The 18791-nt window shown below is 47.5% G+C and overlaps 1 protein-coding gene across 11 annotated transcripts in view; it reads left to right on the top strand.

The window, feature by feature from the left end:
- The window catches only part of FBXO10 (F-box protein 10), a 33506-nt gene extending 17198 nt beyond the window's left edge, over window positions 1-16308 (top strand). For 9 of the 11 annotated variants that reach the window (XM_026099335.2, XM_064501720.1, XM_026099333.2 and 6 more), the window contains 8 exons: window positions 342-491; window positions 1990-2126; window positions 5191-5261; window positions 6219-6371; window positions 9180-9455; window positions 10354-10664; window positions 13403-13596; window positions 15062-16308. In XM_026099335.2, the coding sequence (XP_025955120.1) occupies window positions 342-491; window positions 1990-2126; window positions 5191-5261; window positions 6219-6371; window positions 9180-9455; window positions 10354-10664; window positions 13403-13596; window positions 15062-15221 (1452 nt within the window). In that variant the 3' untranslated portion in view covers window positions 15222-16308. Of the gene's footprint in view, window positions 1-341; window positions 492-1989; window positions 2127-5190; window positions 5262-6218; window positions 6372-9179; window positions 9456-10353; window positions 10665-13402; window positions 13825-15061 lie in introns of all 11 variants that reach the window. The other 2 variants (XR_010386063.1, XM_026099338.2) reach the window with 2 other exon arrangements.
- Window positions 16309-18791: the final 2483 nt, after the last annotated feature.

Here is an 18791-nt window from a genome sequence, read left to right as displayed (position 1 = left end):
TCAAGTTGAGCCCTATGAAATAATAGGACTTCTAAGTCAAAAGCATATCTCTGTTCCGGCTGTGCAACACCCGGGTGCATTGGGTTCCCAGCCCCAGACGGACTCATGCAAATGAATAACGCTCAGCAGCCTTACCACTTCTTCGCATGTGCTGACCTTCTATTCAGCTACTGTAACTAGAGTGTCAGTCACAGTGCACCAGTGCACAGCACATGTTGGTGGTAGAGGCAGAGGGGGGTTAGAGGCACAGAAGTGGCAGAAAGATCTGCATCGTTTGGTCAGTTTCTCTTCTTCCTCATCACTCTAATTACAATTCCAGGTGCTTCTTCTCCCCCCTACAGGTTATCATGCTGAAGAACGACATCCACCATTGCAAAGCATCAGGGATATTTCTACGCCTGTCAGCAGGAGGCCTGATTGCAAATAACAACATCCATTCAAACTGTGAGGCAGGAGTGGACATTCGGAAGGGAGCCAATCCTCTCGTTCTGGTATGTGCCCCTCTAAGCTGAATTGGAGGACAGCACTCTCTTTCTGTCACATTCTCTTTCTCTCCAAGAGGCATCAGGATCCACCTCCCGGTACTGAAAACACTAACCTTGCTGCTAGCTTTGCCCTTAAGCTTGTTTATTTTTAGACTTTTGTTAATGATTTGGACAACAGCTAATCCCAAGGGCATAGCATAGTATCATGGTATCTTAAAATTGCTGTACATAGAGGATAGGGGGATGTTTCCCCATCAAATAAACCTCCCTAATCTCTAAAGTTAATGGATCAGCATTACATTACAAACTGTACTTATCCCACATTTTGAATCAGGTTCTGTACCCTGAGACTTAGTGGAGGGCCTCAACTCTGCACAGTCATCAGGCAGAAGGAGAGTGATCAGCAGTTCTGGCATCCAGCACGATAGTATTTCCTCTGAATCTGTAGTGCCTCCAGCTATACAGCAGGTGAGGCTGTCATTGTTTAACAAATGCTACATCTGTATGTCATACTTGAAGAAGCAGGGGCCTCGTGTGGGGCTGCGGGCAGGCAGGGGCAGGCAGGCAGAAACAGGTAAAAGTTACCATCTGAATGACTCTCTCTGAAACTGCATCAGACTGTGATCTCCCCATGGGAGAGGTGACGGACAAGCTCCAGCTGAGTGAAGTAGGAGATGCCAGCTCCTACTGAGCCTCTGACTGCGTGTGTCTGGCCTTGTTTGCAAACTTCGTCTGAGCTGTTGTTTCTTGCTTTGCCTGGGTTTTGTGATTATTACTCCCCTGGAGATATTAGGCTGGGACTGCTGTCCTGCTCAGGAGGATACCAAGGTAGTCCTGTCCTTGTAGAAGATACTGACCCCTGTTGTGGTGGAAAGCAGCCATTTGGTTTTATGCAATGGCAGTTCTGACTGTGCTGGTAGTGGGTGGACATTCCCTGTCTATGTGTTGGAAGGGACTGAATGTAAAGCACTATCCTGCTGCTCAAGAAAAGGCACCATACTATACTGAGCTTCCTCCTTAGTTTTCTGGCTCCAGTTCCTGTAGGGTGCCACTAATGGTCTGTTTCTTCTTGAAGGCAGTAGAGAGGTCTTGAACTGTAGTCCCATCACAGAGATTCACGTGCTGGTTATGAGGCTCTGTAGCCCTGTCCAGTTTGAAACTGGCTGAAGAGGACTAAGCATTGTCTGATTCCCAACCCAAGGGCAACCCTTTGAGATGGCAAGGGGAGCTGCTGATTAAAGGAGAGGCCGCAGTCACAACAGAAAGGGAAATTTGGCATTGTATAACAAAATCCCAAAGAAAAGTAAAAGTTAAGCATGCCTTGATCCTTTGAGAATGATCTCTTAGAAGCTGAATTAATTACTCCTCTGCCCTTCTCCTAACAGGGTGAGGAGGAGTTGCTTTTTTTTCCAGTTGCTGTCTCATCTTGTTTACTTTTATAAGTGACATTTTTTCCCTCCCTTTTGCATTTATTCTCTCTACATGTGCAAAAATAAAACTGCAGTGCAATAAGATACACAGTGGCCTTCGCTCAGGCATTGTTGTCGTTGGCAACGGGAAAGGCATCATCCGTAGCAATCAGATCTATGGGAATAAAGAAGCTGGCATTTATATTCTGTATAATGGAAACCCTGCTGTGAGGTATGTGAGCAAGCAATGATCTCTCTCTCTCTCCTTTGCCTGTTAAGAATTATTCCTCCTGCTGTGTGTGCTTTTTTTCCCCCCATGATAGAGCAGAAATAGGACCACTGTGCACTAGTGTCTTTCTGTGACTTCTCTATATTTGCTTGCTCTACCTAGGTGTCTTTGCCAAATTCTGATCCTGCTTTTTTTCCTGGATTTTGGGGGAAGTAGGCTCTGTTGAAGAATGAACAATACACATCCCAATGCTTGTTGCAGGAAACTGGGAAACAGACTCCTATGCTCATAGCATAGAATTCACCTTTCTGCTCTAAATACCTGCAGTCACTGACTTGTGTGTTTTTAATACCACTCAGCTGAGAAGTTAGTATTAGAATCTGGCAGGCTTTCTTCACATCAGTACCATGGATTTTACCTGGTGATATCAACTGGTAGCTGAATAGAAGAGATGGCGTTACTGGTTTCAAACTATTTAACACCCCACTTTCTCTTACATTTAGCTCAGCTGGTATTTTGAGCCCAGTTCCTTCCTGGGGCTTGCTCCACTGGCACTGTATCTCATAGGAATGGGCTCTGTGCCATAACACTAGCCAAGGAGGTGTGAGAAAGTGTTCTGCACATGGAAAGAGTGTGCTGCAGGAGAAATAGCATACCTTGCTGCCATGTGCCCTTTCCACTCTCCAGACTGCTTATTGCACCTTCCCTAGATATTTTCCATGACCCCCATGGGAAAATTCCTTGTGGCTCAGCCCTCAGCCACACAAAAGCTCCCAGACTACAAATAAGTAAGTAGCTGTTCTTGATCATAGACATTAGAGTTGCCTAGTCAGTATTCCCATCCCTTCTCGCATCTCATGATTCCTGCGGGATGGCAGCTCACCTCCTCCTCTCATGAGTGCCATCATTCCTGATGCACTGTCTCAATACATCTGCTCAGGTGCTGGGTGAGGCTGCCCTTACCCAAGGTCTCCTGGATGTACCATGGGTATCCAGAATCTCCTGGATGTGCCATGTGTTATATGTGGATTCTAGATATGGGACTTCCAGCAATGCCATGTTTCACCTATGAGATTATATATTCAGCTGTTGGGAGGCAGGTTAACAGAAGACAGAAGTTGATGGAAGTCATGTCCTTTGCTGGGCACCTTTTCTACAGCTGGAAACAAAAAAATATTTTGCCCTTCCTCGAGACCTGTAAGCCTATCTCAGTTCATTGTGGCTGTTTGCTGCTCCCTGTCCAGGGACAGGGTTCACTGTCATGTCATGATGGACTGTGTGGGGAAAAGCTGAGGTGTATTTTTCTGAAAAGTTCTCCTGTGACATGGGAGATGAGTACTATTTTTAAAAATCATATAGTCCTTGAGAATATACCTCTTTCAGTCAGAAAGACCCTCTGCAGTAGCAAAGAGGTTTTCTGGATAAGAGAAAGATCTTTTATTGTGAGCAGGCCAAGGTTTGAAAGGTGCTGAGTGTGACGCTGTTCAGCTATGCAAGACCTACTGCCTGTTTCCAAAAGCAGGTAAGATACAGGGTTAGAATGACACTGCTTATTCAGAAGTGGGAACCAGAGAGCTCTGCTCCTTGTGTTTTTAGGATGGTTTTCCCTGGTGGATGACTTATCTTTCTCCTTAGCAACTGGGTTGTTGTTGCAACCCATGGATATCAGATAGAGATATCTTGTGCTGGGCTGCACTCCTAATCCTTCCCCTGACAGTGCTAGGCACTTTAGGCACGGGGAGGTGGGGGGGGTCTGTCAGGCTGTCTCTGATGAGTCTGGGTGGATATCAAGGGAATATCTGTTTCAGAGGTTTCGGTTGGTTCGTTGGTTGTTTTTCTTAATTATTAAACTTATTGTTCCCCCACTTTGAACCTCAGCAATAAGCCAGACATTCAGGATCCTCTGTGTTGTCACACTGCAGAAGAGGAGCTAATGACAGGCTTGGGAGTTCCTTGGCTTTGTTCCCACTTACAAGCCATATGTAGAGTCCCTTTTCCTTGAGTCCAAGGGGACAGTGCAGGAGACTTCTACCTGTGTAGCACTGGGCGCTCGAGTTTTCTTCTGGCTCTGTCTCCCAGCATTGCACTGTCTGTGCTTCTTCCACCATGTTTATTATTTCCCATTTTTAACCATGCAAGCTCTGCTTGCTTTGGAGCTTCTCTCACCAGTGCTGAGAATTTTCAGAGCAGGAGTCCCATTCCACAACAGCACCTAAGCAGTACTGCTAAAGCACTCCTACCTCCTTCCTGGGAGTCAGAAGGATGGGGAAAACAGACTAAAGCTCTAGCAAATTCCTCTGTAGTGTTTATGTAGGTTGGCTCCAGTTGCCACTCAGTGCATGTCCAGTGCTTTCCCAGAGGGACACACAGGTCTTTTCCTCTGCATCTGGGAAAAGCTTTGGAGGGCAGCTCAGCTCTGCACAGCTGCAAGCCCCCTGCTACATGCTGCAAACTGAAATACAAACACCACAGCTCAGCCTAGGGTTGTTGGCATGCCTGCCTGGCTCACTCAGTACACAGGCCTGATGGAAACTCACTGTGGAGTGACACCCTTGCTATGTGGTGTTGGGAATGCCAGTGTACAGGACAATTTGAAAAGCAGTTGACTATTTCTGAGGGGAAAAGAAGTCCACCTAAAGTGTGAGTGTAACCACAGTCAGCAGTGAAGCAGAGAGGCCGTGCTGCAGGAAGGATCACTTTGTGGACTGGATCCTGGGCTAGACAATTTGTCTAACACAGTGGCTGTTAAATATTTACAGTAACCTCCCATTCCACAAATGTTCTTAGTTCATGTTTCTTCATGACTTTTTTTGTGCTTTTTCCACCTTGGAAGTTGGTCCTGTTGTCCGTAGCTTCACTGTGGTTTGCATTTACCTTCCCCTCTGTGTTTTGCTCTCTTGTTCCACTTTGCTGTGTGGCTGTCCTGGTGCTACAGAGGGTGATGCATTCTCATTGCAGAGAACAGGCAATAAACTGTGATTTGTAGTCAGCAAAAAAGACAGAGGCCTGTGCAGAAAAGCAGAGCAGGCAGCACTTCTGATAACCTTCTTTTCCTCTTCCACCTCAGTGGGAACTATATTTTCCAGGGACTGGCTGCTGGAATAGCAGTGAATGAGAATGGAAGAGGTCAAATCACAGGTATGAAGATGAAGATGAAAATGCACAGTGAAGGAAAATGAAAATACTCTCTCTTAAGTCCTCTGTTTATTTTGTTGCAAAACTTACTTTGTTTCAATTCTGGGGTGACGTGCAATAATCTCTTAGCTTCCTCTTCCCTGTTGGCATTTGTGCCATTGACAGAGGCAGCATGTATTCCTGCAATGTGTCCTCTCAGTTTGGACACAGAACTGCTCTAGAGCAGTGTGCTCCATGAACTTCATTTTTCCTTCCTGTGTCTTCCAGTATACTTTGCAAGCTGAAGTTGTTAATGATTTCTTCTACTTTTATGGCATCTCTGAGCGGTTACCCATTTTGCCCTAGACTTAGGAGTGAGAGGAAGGAATGATTACCTAGAACTGGTAATTACCTTAAGTTCAACCTCTCAGCCTCTATGTGGTTTTAGAACAGATGCCTGAAACTGCATTTGATGATGCCAGTGAAACTTCTGCCTTTTATAGAACAAGATTTTTTTTCCCAAAAAGTAAATAGAAGGAAATGGAAATTGATCTTCAAACACAAATATCCTTTCAAAGGTAGATATTGTGAAAGAATACGCATACAGTCCCTTTCTATATAGAAAGTCTATACATTCTGCATGCTTTTAGGTGAACTGAATTGCCACCAACAGGTGAAAAATCTGCAGTCCCAGAGTAGTGGGAAACATGTTAAGATTAAACCCTACCTTTTATTTCCAATAGTCTCTTTAAATATCAGGAGTCTGTCCTGTGTGTAGAATAGTATTGCGTACGTGACGGGATAAAGACTGGGCTTGAGAAACTAGGAAGGCTCCTGAGGTTTTGGATCAGTCAGCGGGAGGTTTTCAGTGGAGCCAAGTCTTATCTTGCTGAGCAGCTCTTCTGTGACCATAACGCCTGGGGTAGAGGTGGCACCACTCTCCTGTTCCTGATCCTCTCTGTCCTCCCTGCTTGGCCATAGAGAACATCATCTGTGAGAACCAGTGGGGTGGAGCAGACATCCGTCGTGGGGCCGACCCTGTCCTCAAGAACAACTTGATATCTTGTGGCTATTCAGATGGCGTGGTGGTGGGCGAGTGCGGGAAGGGTCTCATTGAAGGAAACACCATTTGTGGTAAGAAAGCAAACTGAGGAAAAGAATTCTTCTTTCTTTCTGTCATCTTTTTGCCCACCCCCTTTCCTCTGCTTGGCTGTACCGGGCTGCTTTCTACTCCTGGTTGCTCAATGAGCTGGTGATGGGCTGTAAAGGATACTAGTCATGAAAATTGCATGGCCTAGCCAAGTGAAGGCAGTCCAGAGGCTAGACTGCCAGCATTCTCTGGCTGTGATTCACAACAGATGCATTTATTTGCTCAAGAGACAACCACTTTGTCCCTAGTGGCGTGCAGTAGCTTCCCAGCGGAATGACCTATATATCCTTTAGGCTCTGCTTTGAAAGGGAAAGACAGTCTTGCACCATACCTTTCTGTGCTGCTGTGGGACATGTGTGTAAGATGAGGAACCAGTAGAGAATGCACTCTTCACTTAATGAAACAACATTCCTGTGCTGCCATTCTCACAGCTCAGTGTGGGAGATGCTGTGAGCTGCTGATGGCCACAACTCAGCTCGTCCCTGTGCTGTTGTGTTGGAGTCTTGAGCCTTGGAAATAATTGTTGAGGAAAAGTTCTTGGCCTTATGGAGCAGATAGCTGTAGCATAGTCTGAGAGCAATGGACTACGCTCATTTCAGGCCACTGGAGGTCAAAACTAAGGGTCCTTTGGGACCAGGAGGAATAAGAGGATTATAGGAGAGGATGGACAATCTGAATTTCTCTAGACAATGAGGGAGGCCAGCCTGCTGCATTCATTTACCCAGTTGAAACCAGGAGGAGGACTGAACAAGCTGTCCCAGCTGGACAGGATCTTTAAACAATTAGACTTACGTCTGATAGGAAATAAACTCCCCACATGCTTTCCTTAGAAACTTGGGATTTTTTTTTTTTTAAGAGGGTTTTAAAATGCCTGCGGAGAAACAGTGGTGCATCAGAGTCCTCCAGTGCCCTGGTGCAGATCTGAGACACTAAGAGGGGTTGCAGCTCTTCTGTAGTCCCATTTGTGATAGAAACAACACACAGGCAGTCATGTGACATGACTCTATGTGCATGTGTGTGTGGATGTCCTTCTAGCAGTGTTGGAACCTTGTGACCAGTTTCAACCCAGCGTGAATGAGGGCTAAGGTACAAAGACAGGAAGTTCTTAGAGGTTTCTGAAAAATCAGTGGTCAGGGAGAGGAGGAAGATGGTCTTAGGTCCCATCCAGCCTGGGAATGGAGGAGCTGCAGCTCAGCCTGTATCAGATACCAGAGAGTACACCTGGGCCGCTGAGGCACAAGTCTGAGAAACCAGGCTCCACTGGTTCAATGTTCCTAGAGCTGTTCTGTACTCCACAAGGACTTCCAACCCTGGACAAAGAGAAACCAGAACATTGCTAGTCCAAGGAGAGGGTTTTTTTCAGTAAGCAGATGTCCATTGCTGTGTTCCCCCTGTAGAGAACCGGTTCTCTACATGCGGTTTTGTCTCGACATTGCTGCTGCTGCTGCAAAGCTGCTGCTGCCAAGGCGCGTCGGGCAATGCTGCGCCAGCGCCCCCGGGAGCCGTCCGCGAGGTAAACAACCTCGTGCACCTGCACGGGGTGAAAAGGGCGCGAAAAGGGCAGAAGGTCGTCTCTAGGGCACAAACCACAGGTACTCATTTGCCATCTGCGCATGAGCCGGAGACCCCCAGATGCCCCAGCCCATTTCTGGAAGGTTCCGAGAGGGCGGACTGCGCATGACAGTTAATCTGCATGGGAAGTGAGGAAGCACCTGCCAGAGGTGGGGCAAGAACCTATAAAAACTGCAGACTGAGTGAATGGGGGGGGGTGTCTTGCTTGCGAGACAACTGAAGAACTCGAGCGGAGTCAGCGGAACCAGACGGGAGCTTTCCCCCCTCTGCGCCCCCCGCCCCCCCCCCCCCCCCCACACACACACACACTGCTGAGACTCCCAAAGGAAAAGGACCAACAGGACAACGCTGGATCCACGGGTGGTGATATCTTTTCTTTCACGCTCTCTCTCTCTCCCCTCTCTCTTTCCCTCTCCTTTGTTGAATACCTTTGTGTTAATAAATCTTAAACTGTTTGGCTGGTGTTGTTTCACCTTAATTCAGTCCAAGGGCATCACGAACTTGGTCGTTGGTCCTAAGGGGAGGGAGGTCGTCCTGAACGACTCCCTTCGGGCCGCGACACCCCCTGGGGAGACATCATGTGCCTGTCTTGTATACCATGAGGAAAGCAGGCCCAATACTCCAATACAGCAGTAAGAGGGGAGGAAGGGATACAGCATCTTAAGAGTTTTTTCAGTCAGACAGCTTCAGCTTGATGTCACAGATTCACAGGGAGAGACATTTCAGCTGGAGCCAGGTGAAATGGGGGAGCTTGCAGGAATGAGACTTTCATCGCTATGAATGCACATCTGTGGTGAAACCACCTATGCATGGAGCCAGTGGGAGGTGAAGGCTGGGGACAGGGCTATGTCTGACCATCCAACAGAGCAACAGTGCAAAGGGGATTCAGTTCATGTTTGTGTGAGCTGGACTGAGGGACTCCAGATGAGGTCAGAGCATTGTCAGTGCCCGCCAAAACACCTGGAGAGCCAGGAAGAACTGGAAGTAGGGAAACTTAGGCACTGAGCTTAAGGACTAGAGATGACCCAGCAGGACAAAGTCAGGGCTGGAGCATAGCCTTGAATCCCTGTCAGGTGGAGTTGGTCTTTCTGTCCATTCAATGAGGAAGATCCCCTCCATCCAATCTGCAGTGCACATGGACATACCAGCCACTTTGGGGGAGGGCTGGGGGGTCTGCAAGCACTGCTGGATAACATGGGCTTTGCCACCCCACGTTGCAGGGAACAAAGGCTGTGGTGTGTGGATGATGTCCTCCAGCCTGCCTCATGTCACCAACAACCAGATCAGCCACAACAGCATCTATGGGGTTGCAGTGTTGTGCCACAAAGATGATGCCAGTGACTACGCTGCCAACCAAGGAGGCAGTGGGAATTTCCATGAGGAGAGAGAGGGTGCCAGCTGGGAGAATGACCTGGACAGTGAGGAGGAGTACCTAGCCTCCCGACATCCCATCACTGTGGCACTGGTGGAGTTGAACAGCATCAATCAGAATGGAGGTGAGTTCAGGGCCCAAGGTTTCTGCCTGCTCAGGTCCCAACTCTCACCTGTACTCACCTCTTTCCCCCTTGCATCCAAAAAGGATGATGTGCAGAAAGGTCTGTCATCATCACACATCAGCACTGGGTTCTGCTCATCTGTCAGGCAGGCCAGAAGCACCCTGGGGAAAAGGTGGGGCCTAGACCTGGGTTTGTCCTTGTCCTGCTAGGCAAGCTAACCTCAGGCTGCTAGGGTTTCTGTTCTGCAATGTTTCTGTTCCTAGCCAGATGGCAAGTTCCTGAGCATGGCCAGCATAGCCATTCAAAGACCAGTCTGCATAGGCCAGGTTGAGCTGGTTGAGGTCAGCAGCCCTTCTGTGTTGCAAGGGAAGCTGTGTGAGCAGGCCAGAATTCAGGGTTAAAGTGTACCGCCTCCCATTTCTTGCTCCTTCTTGGAAGAAACTCAGAAGGCACTAGTGCACAGACCTTATGTTCAACCTGGGAGAGAGGTCTGAGGAACAGTGCAGCAGTCATGACAAATCTCAGTGATTTATCACATATTATGACAGGAAACTCAGTAGCTTTTAGAAACAGCAATACATTACTGATCTTCTTGACTGAGGCTGTAAGGTTTTAACTGCTACACCCTGAAGACCTACATCCAAGAGGGCGAGTAAAAAGACCCTGATGTTGTTTGGGTATTGTGTTTGGCATTGTTTTATTCTATAAATTAAACCTTACTAGTTTGGAGATGATCAAACAAGTTATATGCTTGAGTGAGGTCTGGCAGCACTGCTTGCATATTCCTGCTGGCCCTCTAGAAAGAGTCTTGTGGCTCCACAGAGAGACCCACTTCCTTGAGAAGAATGTGCTATGGGCTGTTGTCATGATACTTACGCTCTTTCTTTCTCCTTGGCAGCTGCTGGGTTGTACGTCAAGAGCAGCGAAGCGCTCAATATCATTGCCAATGTAATTCATGCCAACCGTAACAATGGGGTTGCAGTCCTACAGAGCACGCAGCTCACATGCATTGCAAACAACAGCATCTCCTGCAACAGCCTGGGAGGTGTGCTGGTCGAGGCAGAGTGCCAGGTGGAGTTACGTGGCAATGGCATCTATGACAACAGCAGCCATGGCATTGTCTCCAAGGGAAACGGCATCATTGTTGAGAACGACATCATAGGCAACCACAGGTGTGGCCTCCAGCTGCTCCAGGCAGCAGATATGAAGGTGCGTGTCTGAGTGATCTGTGAGGTCAGCAGGATCCTTGTATTCTGCATGTGTTTTGCTCTACTCCAGCTGTGGAGAGCACAATGGTGTGCTAGTGGAAAAACTGGAACAGAGCCTGCTCTTGCTCTCCTTCTCTGAGAAAAATCTGAAGCCAGTAGGCTCCTGATTTGCAAGCAAGAAAGAAAAGACTGCCCTGGCGTTGCCACTGGGAGAAACATCCAATTAGAATCGTATCCCACCCCGCCTTTGTTAGAGGGGGCTATAATTTCTGGACTACATTAAAAGTGTGGCCAGTAGATCGAGGGAAGCTATCATCATGCTCCTTAACCCTAATGATGCTTGCACCTGAAATACTCTGCCCATTTTGGAATACCTAGGTCAATTAGGAGGTGGAAAAAAGGGAGAGAAAAGTAAGAGGGGCCAGTGCAGGCTACCAGGATGGACAGGGTCCCAGGGCACACAACTGGCAAGGAGAAGCAAAGGAAGCTGGGCTTGATTAGTCTGGCAGAGGGGGTCAAAGGGGATCTAACAACAGCCAATAGCTACTTGAAGGGGCAGTCAGAGCCAAACTGTTCTTAGCAGTGCCAGGCAATGCAACAAGGGGCAACAGCAGAAGTTGCAGTTTGGGAGGTCCAAGTCAGACACTGGAGGAACATTCTTGCCATAGAGTATGGTACAGCTCTGGGACAGGTCACCAGAGAGGTGCTGAGGTCTTCCAAGCCTTGGCTGGACAATGTCAGAGCTGCCCTGACTAGTTAGTGCTGAGGACTGTCCTGCTCAGACCAGAATGTTGTGCTGAAGATCTCCTTTCCACCAGCACTCCTGTAATTCCAGGTTTTTCCTGGGCTGTCATTGGCAATAGGCTGGGGGAGAACAAGCTGAAATTGAGGAAGATGTAGGTGGGAGTTAGGTGAACATCTGTTTTTAATAAACCCTGTAGTTCAACAGTAGAGTAGACTGCTGAGAACATGAGATTTCCAGCACTAGTGAGTTTGGAAAACACGTCACACTGGTATCTGTCAAGAGAGGTTTAGAAGTTTTGTGTAGAAGCCAGAGGGGAAAGATGGGAACATTTTTAGCCTCAGCATTGTTGGGTCATGATTATCCATTTTTATGTTCACATCCAGTATGAAAACAAACAAGCACCTGGTGAGGCTTGCTGTGCAGCCCCAAAGTGCTCAGTATGCATGCTGATAGCAATACGAAGGTAGATCTTTAATGGACTATTAGCAGCAGCAGCAGCATTTCAGACAGGTAAGCAGAGTTACCTACAGATGTGTGAGTTGTGCAAGCTCATGCAACCTCTCAGGGGCAAATAAAAGAATAAAAAAATCTCAGAAGTTCTAATTCAGGACCATATCCCCTTGGACACTAATCTACAGATGACTTGTCACATCTCTGCTGATTTTTAAGCCTTGGTAAAGGACAGCTCAGTAGTCATTTCCCTTAATGGATACACAGTTTGCTTTCAGGAGAGACCGCTCTTCCCTGGGAGCCGCAAACAAGCTGATACATTTTGGTGCAATGCGCTCTTCCCTGGGAGCTGCAAACAATCTGATACATTTTGGTGCAATGACATTCAGCTTGTCCTTGGCAAAGTCAAGCTTCTTCACAACTTGTCCTCTTTCTTTAACTGAGTGGTATTGTCAAGTGGATAACTGGAACAGTTTGATTTTGAGCTAAGTTTTTTGCAAATTAGTTGCAGTGTTCCAGCATCTAGCAAGTACCCAAGGTTAGCTTCTGGCTTAAGGCTTCCTTCGTGTTCTTTGATGGGGTGAAGCTGTAAGGCCTCAAAATGCTAGATGAATGCAATTTTCCTCTTTATGAAGGAACTCTAAAATGAGTATGCAGAAAAACCTGCAGAGACAAATGCTCTGCTTGAGTCTGCCCAGGGGCTGCACACCCCTTTTGAAAAACATGCTGGTCAGCAAAACATTGTTGTCTGGACCAGAAGCTAAAAAAGACTGGATTCTCCACATTCCCAGCCTCGAGTCTCCTAGGGAACGCAGGTAGGATTCATGCAACAGAGTTCATTTGAGGAATGGATGGAGGTGCACAGATGCTTGTTGAAATGTTGGCAGTGTTGCTGCGCTATTGTTTCTCACTTACCCACTGGCAGAGCCCAAGAGGTGCCTGAGAACAAATAAGCATTGTGTGAAGCCCTGGTGGGGACAAACACAAGGAGCATTGCAGAAGCTGTTGATGTGGTTCTGGGGAGGAGAATGGGCTGTGCTGACCTTTCAGATGATGGCACAGTGAGAGCTATGGCTGTGCCTTGGGGAGAGGAGACTCCTAAGTACTTTATTTTTCTTAATATACAAAGAACTGATGGCCTTTAAATACAGCATAGAAACCCAGAGAGTAAGGAATGGTGTCAAGTTCATGTTTAGTAGCATCTGTGCTCATGTTTCACAGTAGGCTTGTGTACCCACTGCAGGGAAGCCTGTAGTGTTTAGCACTGACAGCAATCAAACTGCCGACTGGGGTCACTGGCCAAATGTGGAAAGCTTAGGGAAAGGTTGTGTGTTCATGACTATGGTGCTGCCCCTGCTAGCAATTCCCTTTCTTCCAAACATTCATGGTCACACACGTTTGGGCCATGCCCTTGGTATGTTACCAGATCACCAGGGAGTGCGTGTGTGGAAGTAGTGAGTAGCATGGAAGAGCTTTGGGTTTTCGTTTAATGTTGAATGAAGGTGTATGGCCAATGTCCTTTTGCTTGGGCTGTCTGTCTAAAGGTTATTTTTCAGGTGACCAAGAACAGGATCCAGTCCTTTCGGGATTACGGGATTGTTCTCTTTGACCAAGTGAAAGGCCTGGTTCAGGAAAATCTAATTTTCCAAGGAAGGTCCAAGAAATCCATTTTGCAACCAATATCGAATACAGAGGATTGTATCGTCCAGAACAACATCCTTCTCACCTTGAAGAAAAGGTGAGGCTTCCTGCACGATGGGATGTAGTAGTGAGCTTGGAGCCACCATTCTATGCTCATGTTAGGGGAGCCCTGGAAGACTCGGCTTTGCCGCTTTTCTTCCCAAATTCACACAGTCACTAATCTATGGCACCAGCTTCACCAGCAAGTGCTTGGTGAACCACTGCAGGCAAGGACTGAAGATCAAGGCAGAGCCAAGAGGTTCCTCATGGAATTTCTCCAAACCAAGTAAGAAGCTTGAGTTGTTCCTTGTAAGGCCGGTCTGGGTCTTCCACTGTGTCTCTGAGCATACTGACATCTGCCTTGTACCCTGGCCAGCGTACTTGCATTCACTTGCATGGAAATGCCTTTGAGGTATGGCTGCTGCATTTGCAGGCCTGTCTCAGCCCTGCAGTAGGGACAGCCCCAGGGCACTTATAGCCAGGGCTCAGTGAAAGAAGAGGAAAGAGAAGGCCAGACTCACACCCTGGTTTATATTGTGTTTCTGTGCTGGCAGGGGGAAATTGCACGTTCAGGCTTTTGGTACCAGCGCAATGTGAATGACAAGCAGGAGAATGGATCTCAAAGCTTTTATACTTTCAGGGAGTGATTTAGTTCTCCTGGTCTTTGTGCCACACTAAGAGCTGTTTCTTCTAGTGGTCTTCAGAGATACTGCTAAACCTGGAAGTCTTTAATTTGTAGTGTAAAGCATTCCTTAGCTAACAACTGTCACCTGAATCTCAGTTACTCACATTATAGGCCTTATTCAGAATAGGTCTTTCTGGACCAGGGTTCTGCAGGACTCTTCTGAGGAGGGACAAACTGGCAGGCCCATCACCCTCACTAGGGCTGGGTGTTCAGAGGATAGCTGTTTTCAACTAGAAATATGACCTTGCCTCTTCTCTCTGGAGCATGAATCTCATTCCAGGGCAGAGGAGAGGACACAGTCAAATTGGAAGAGTTGCATTACTGGAGAAAAATTAGACCATGTGGTCCTTGAGGGAGATGAAGCTCTTGTCCGCTAGGTTCCAGGAGCATAAAAATAAAGTGTAATAGGGAGGGCTCTGGGCAACTCTTCCAGTTCCCTTAGCCCAGCAGCTCCTCCATTAGGTTTTCAGATCTGACCCTTTTAAAAAATTCTTGAGAGTCCCTGCATTTGATTAATTCCTAGTGTTGCCTCTCCCACTGCCAGCCCTTGTCACATGCCCAGAACTTGAAGTCACTCAGAGGCATTGGCTGGGAAATCACAGAAAGCGATTCTTGCAGTAAAACAAGGCATTCTGTCTCAAGTCTCAGACTATTTCTGTCACATTTGGTTATTAGAACAGAAGTTGGATAATGAGCATTGTGCACACACCAGCGCAGGCTAGCTCCTTGTTTCTTACTTGAAGAGTGAAGTTCAAGGAAGCATTTTTAAAGCTACTCCAGAAATGGCATTACGACTTCTCTCTTATGGCCACATGTGGGGTTTCTCTCCTTTTCCCAGGTTTGATGTGGAGTGTATGCTTATGAACCCCTCAGCACGACCTCACATCGAAGGAACTGCCCATGGGTCCTCCATGGCAAGGGGCAGTCAGATTTCCAAAGTAACCAGGGTGGACAAAGGCTGCCACAACCAAGGAAGTATCTTCTGTGCTATTCTTTGACCAGGCAGGAAAGTTTCTTCATTTGTCTCTTAGCTTCCTTTTTCTTTGGAGATGTCACTGGGAAGATCTCATGGTTTAGGAGGGGGGGACTCCACTGGACTGTATTTCCTTTTTGAATCAGAGATTTTACAATGTCAGTGGCGCATCACTAAATAAAAAATGGCTGGGAGAACAGGCACTAGTTTCTTCCTCTTTGCCCACTGAGATCTTTGTTGAAGCAATTTACATGCAAAAGAAGTTCTTTGGATGGAAAACACTAATAGCAGGGCCAGCAATCAGCCTTGTCCAGCCTCCCCAAAAGAAGCTCAGAGCACACGTTTCTCTTCCTGCATGGACTGCAACTTTAGTTATTTAGGAATATCTTGCTTTGAAGCTGCTTTGTCAGTGACACGTTTGCATTTATGGCAGAAGAGTCTCAGAGGGAGAAAACATGTCCTGTGTATTCTAGTTCATTTCCATGTTGTAGAGAACCGGTTCTCTACATGCGGTTTTGTCTCGACATTGCTGCTGCTGCTGCAAAGCTGCTGCTGCCAAGGCGCGTCGGGCAATGCCGCGCCAGCGCCCCCGGGAGCCGTCCATGAGGTAAACAACCTCGTGCACCTGCACGGGGTGAAAAGGGCGCGAAAAGGGCAGAAGGTCGTCTCTAGGGCACAAACCACAGGTACTCATTTGCCATCTGCGCATGAGCCGGAGACCCCCAGATGCCCCAGCCCATTTCTGGAAGGTTCCGAGAGGGCGGACTGCGCATGACAGTTAATCTGCATGGGAAGTGAGGAAGCACCTGCCAGAGGTGGGGCAAGAACCTATAAAAACTGCAGACTGAGTGAATGGGGGGGGGTGTCTTGCTTGCGAGACAACTGAAGAACTCGAGCGGAGTCAGCGGAACCAGACGGGAGCTTTCCCCCCTCTGCGCCCCCCGCCCCCCCCCCCCCCACACACACTGCTGAGACTCCCAAAGGAAAAGGACCAACAGGACAACGCTGGATCCACGGGTGGTGATATCTTTTCTTTCGCGCTCTCTCTCTCTCCCCTCTCTCTTTCCCTCTCCTTTGTTGAATACCTTTGTGTTAATAAATCTTAAACTGTTTGGCTGGTGTTGTTTCACCTTAATTCAGTCCAAGGGCATCACGAACTTGGTCGTTGGCCCTAAGGGGAGGGAGGTCGTCCTGAACGACTCCCTTCAGGCCGCGACACATGTTTGTAGTGATTGCGACCGAGAAAGGCCACATAAATCACTGCAGACAGAAACACTCAGAACTCATACAGACGCATGCATACTCACACAAACACCACCAAAGGCCTCATCCTGTTCTCTCTGGCTGATCAGGATGAAGGTCTGGTAGTGGGAAATATGTACATATTTACAATATGGATTCCTCCAGTATCTGAGGTTAAACATTCCAAGTATCCAATATCTGTCCCCGAATTGCAGGTCTCCCAGACATACAAGTCCACATGGCCTGCAGCCCCACTCCCAGTGTTGGTACAGAACTTCTCACACATGCAGACACACTCTGGATCCCTGAGGTAAGTGGGCTCACACACACTCCATCCTGTGGCTGTGCCTGGGTCCTCAGTTTCCGCCCCCATTACCTCACACACAGGGACACATACAAGCAAATGGCTCTCACAGGCAACTCCCAGAGCTCATGGTTTCTCTACCAGTTGGCCTGAACCCTTTGTTCCCTCTGGTAGCCAAATCCTCCTGTTACCACTCACAGACACATGCACATACCTGGCTCTCAAGCCGCTTGACCTACTTGCTGGGTAGTCCAGCTAGATACTCACTACTGATCACACACTGATGTACATAGCCTTACTCGCTGCAGGGGCTGGCAGACACCTGGATTCCTGTGGTAAGTGGTCTAACTCCAGTTGCTGGCATTTACGCTGCCATATGCACACGCACACAGCCTAGAGAGCTTCTCACCCAGGAAAACAGTTACAAATGAGTTTACTGAGAAGACAGGACAGCCTGTGCTGATCAGGCACAGGGCACGGCCAGACAAGCAGGCTGACCAGCAACCTGTTTACATGCAATGGACCCCTTTTATCCCCTTTTACCGTTTATTTTCCCATGTTTGTTCCTATCCAAACCACCTTGATCCCTCCCTTTCTCCACCCTTGATTCTGCCTCTCAACATCCCATAAAAGTCTTGTGCAATTCCCAAATACTGTTCCCCTGCATCCCATAATGTGTGCTGTATTTCATAGACAGTAATCCCCCTTCTATGTGTGAGGTGACCTGGAGAGCCGCTGCTGTAGCTCATTGTGGTGGGCTTCTCCTTGGCCCATTGGGCTGATGGCTCTCCTGGGACAACCCAGGGGAGGGCTGCAGTAGGGGCTCCTTTCTCTGAGTGGGTTATTGGGACTCCCTCTCTACCACTGTGCCTGTGTGCTCCTTCACGTATGTGAAGACAAGCTTTTTTTAATCACATAACCTAACTTTACCACCTTGTGGTTTCCACCTCGTCAGTCTGGTTGCATAAAGTGGACTGTGCTCCAGTAGATCAGCTGACAGATGCTGTGGAGGAGTTTCCAAATTCTCCTGACCACTGCATCTTAAGGAGGGACAGAAAGTTCTCTAGCCGTTTTCTGTGGTGGTGTGACTTTGTGGGATCGCATGACAGGGTCATCTTTAGGTTTGTGCAGTGCAGTACTAGAAACTTGCAGATCTGGTTTTGTTGCCATTTTGGCTGCCATTTTTGCTTTTACCTGTCTCTGTCTCAGACACACAGACACCCCACACACACACCCCCACACACACCCCTTAAGAGCAAGCTCTCTTTCCTGTGAATAGGTTCCCTGCTGGATTTTTATCTCCCTGCTTCACAAAATGATCTGTCCTGATAGGCTTCTCCTCCAGCACAAGCTGGCGTAACTGTTGCAGTGTCTGATATGTCCTGCCTCTTTGCAGACTAATGCTGCTAGAAGATGTGATCCACATTACTTTTTTAAGCAAAACTATTGTTTTATACCATTTTTGTAAGGAAAGCTGTATGCCATAAATAAAGTGCTATATTTTAAAAGTTGTCTACATTTTAGTAACTGAGTTTGTTTTGAAGGGCAAGCATTGTTTATGGGCCCATCTGCTATTTTCTAGAAGTCAGTGAAGCCCATTTCAGTGATAATTATGAGCTTGGGACCTCCATCTGGTAATTTGCCAACAGAATTCCTCCTATTTTGAACAAGTTTCATCACTGGCACATGCCAAGTGCAAGCCAAGCACTCCATTTCACAAGTTATTTGCGGCATGAAGCTCTTGTTCCTGAATACAAACCAGGATATGTCTGTTAGAAACATTTTCCGAAGAAAGACAAAAATGAAAGAGCCTGATCTTTGAATACTGAGCTGTGTCAAAGAAAATTCATTTGGGGAGGAGAGACATGACACCTGCTTTTTGGCTGTGTGGCTTTATATTAAATAAATCATTTGATGAGAACAAATACATAACCAAACCAGAGATGGTCCTAGGAATAGAGTTGGGATCCAGGGGTGCCCTGTGTAGCCCTGCTGCATGTATGACGTACATCGTTACTTTTAAAGTTGCATGTGAAGGTACTCTCCTCA

Source organism: Dromaius novaehollandiae, chromosome Z (genome assembly GCF_036370855.1).
Source record: "Dromaius novaehollandiae isolate bDroNov1 chromosome Z, bDroNov1.hap1, whole genome shotgun sequence".
Taxonomy (NCBI): domain Eukaryota; kingdom Metazoa; phylum Chordata; class Aves; order Casuariiformes; family Dromaiidae; genus Dromaius; species Dromaius novaehollandiae.
The sequence above is the reverse complement of the archived record's forward strand: the minus strand, read 5'-3'. Positions and strand labels throughout refer to the sequence as shown.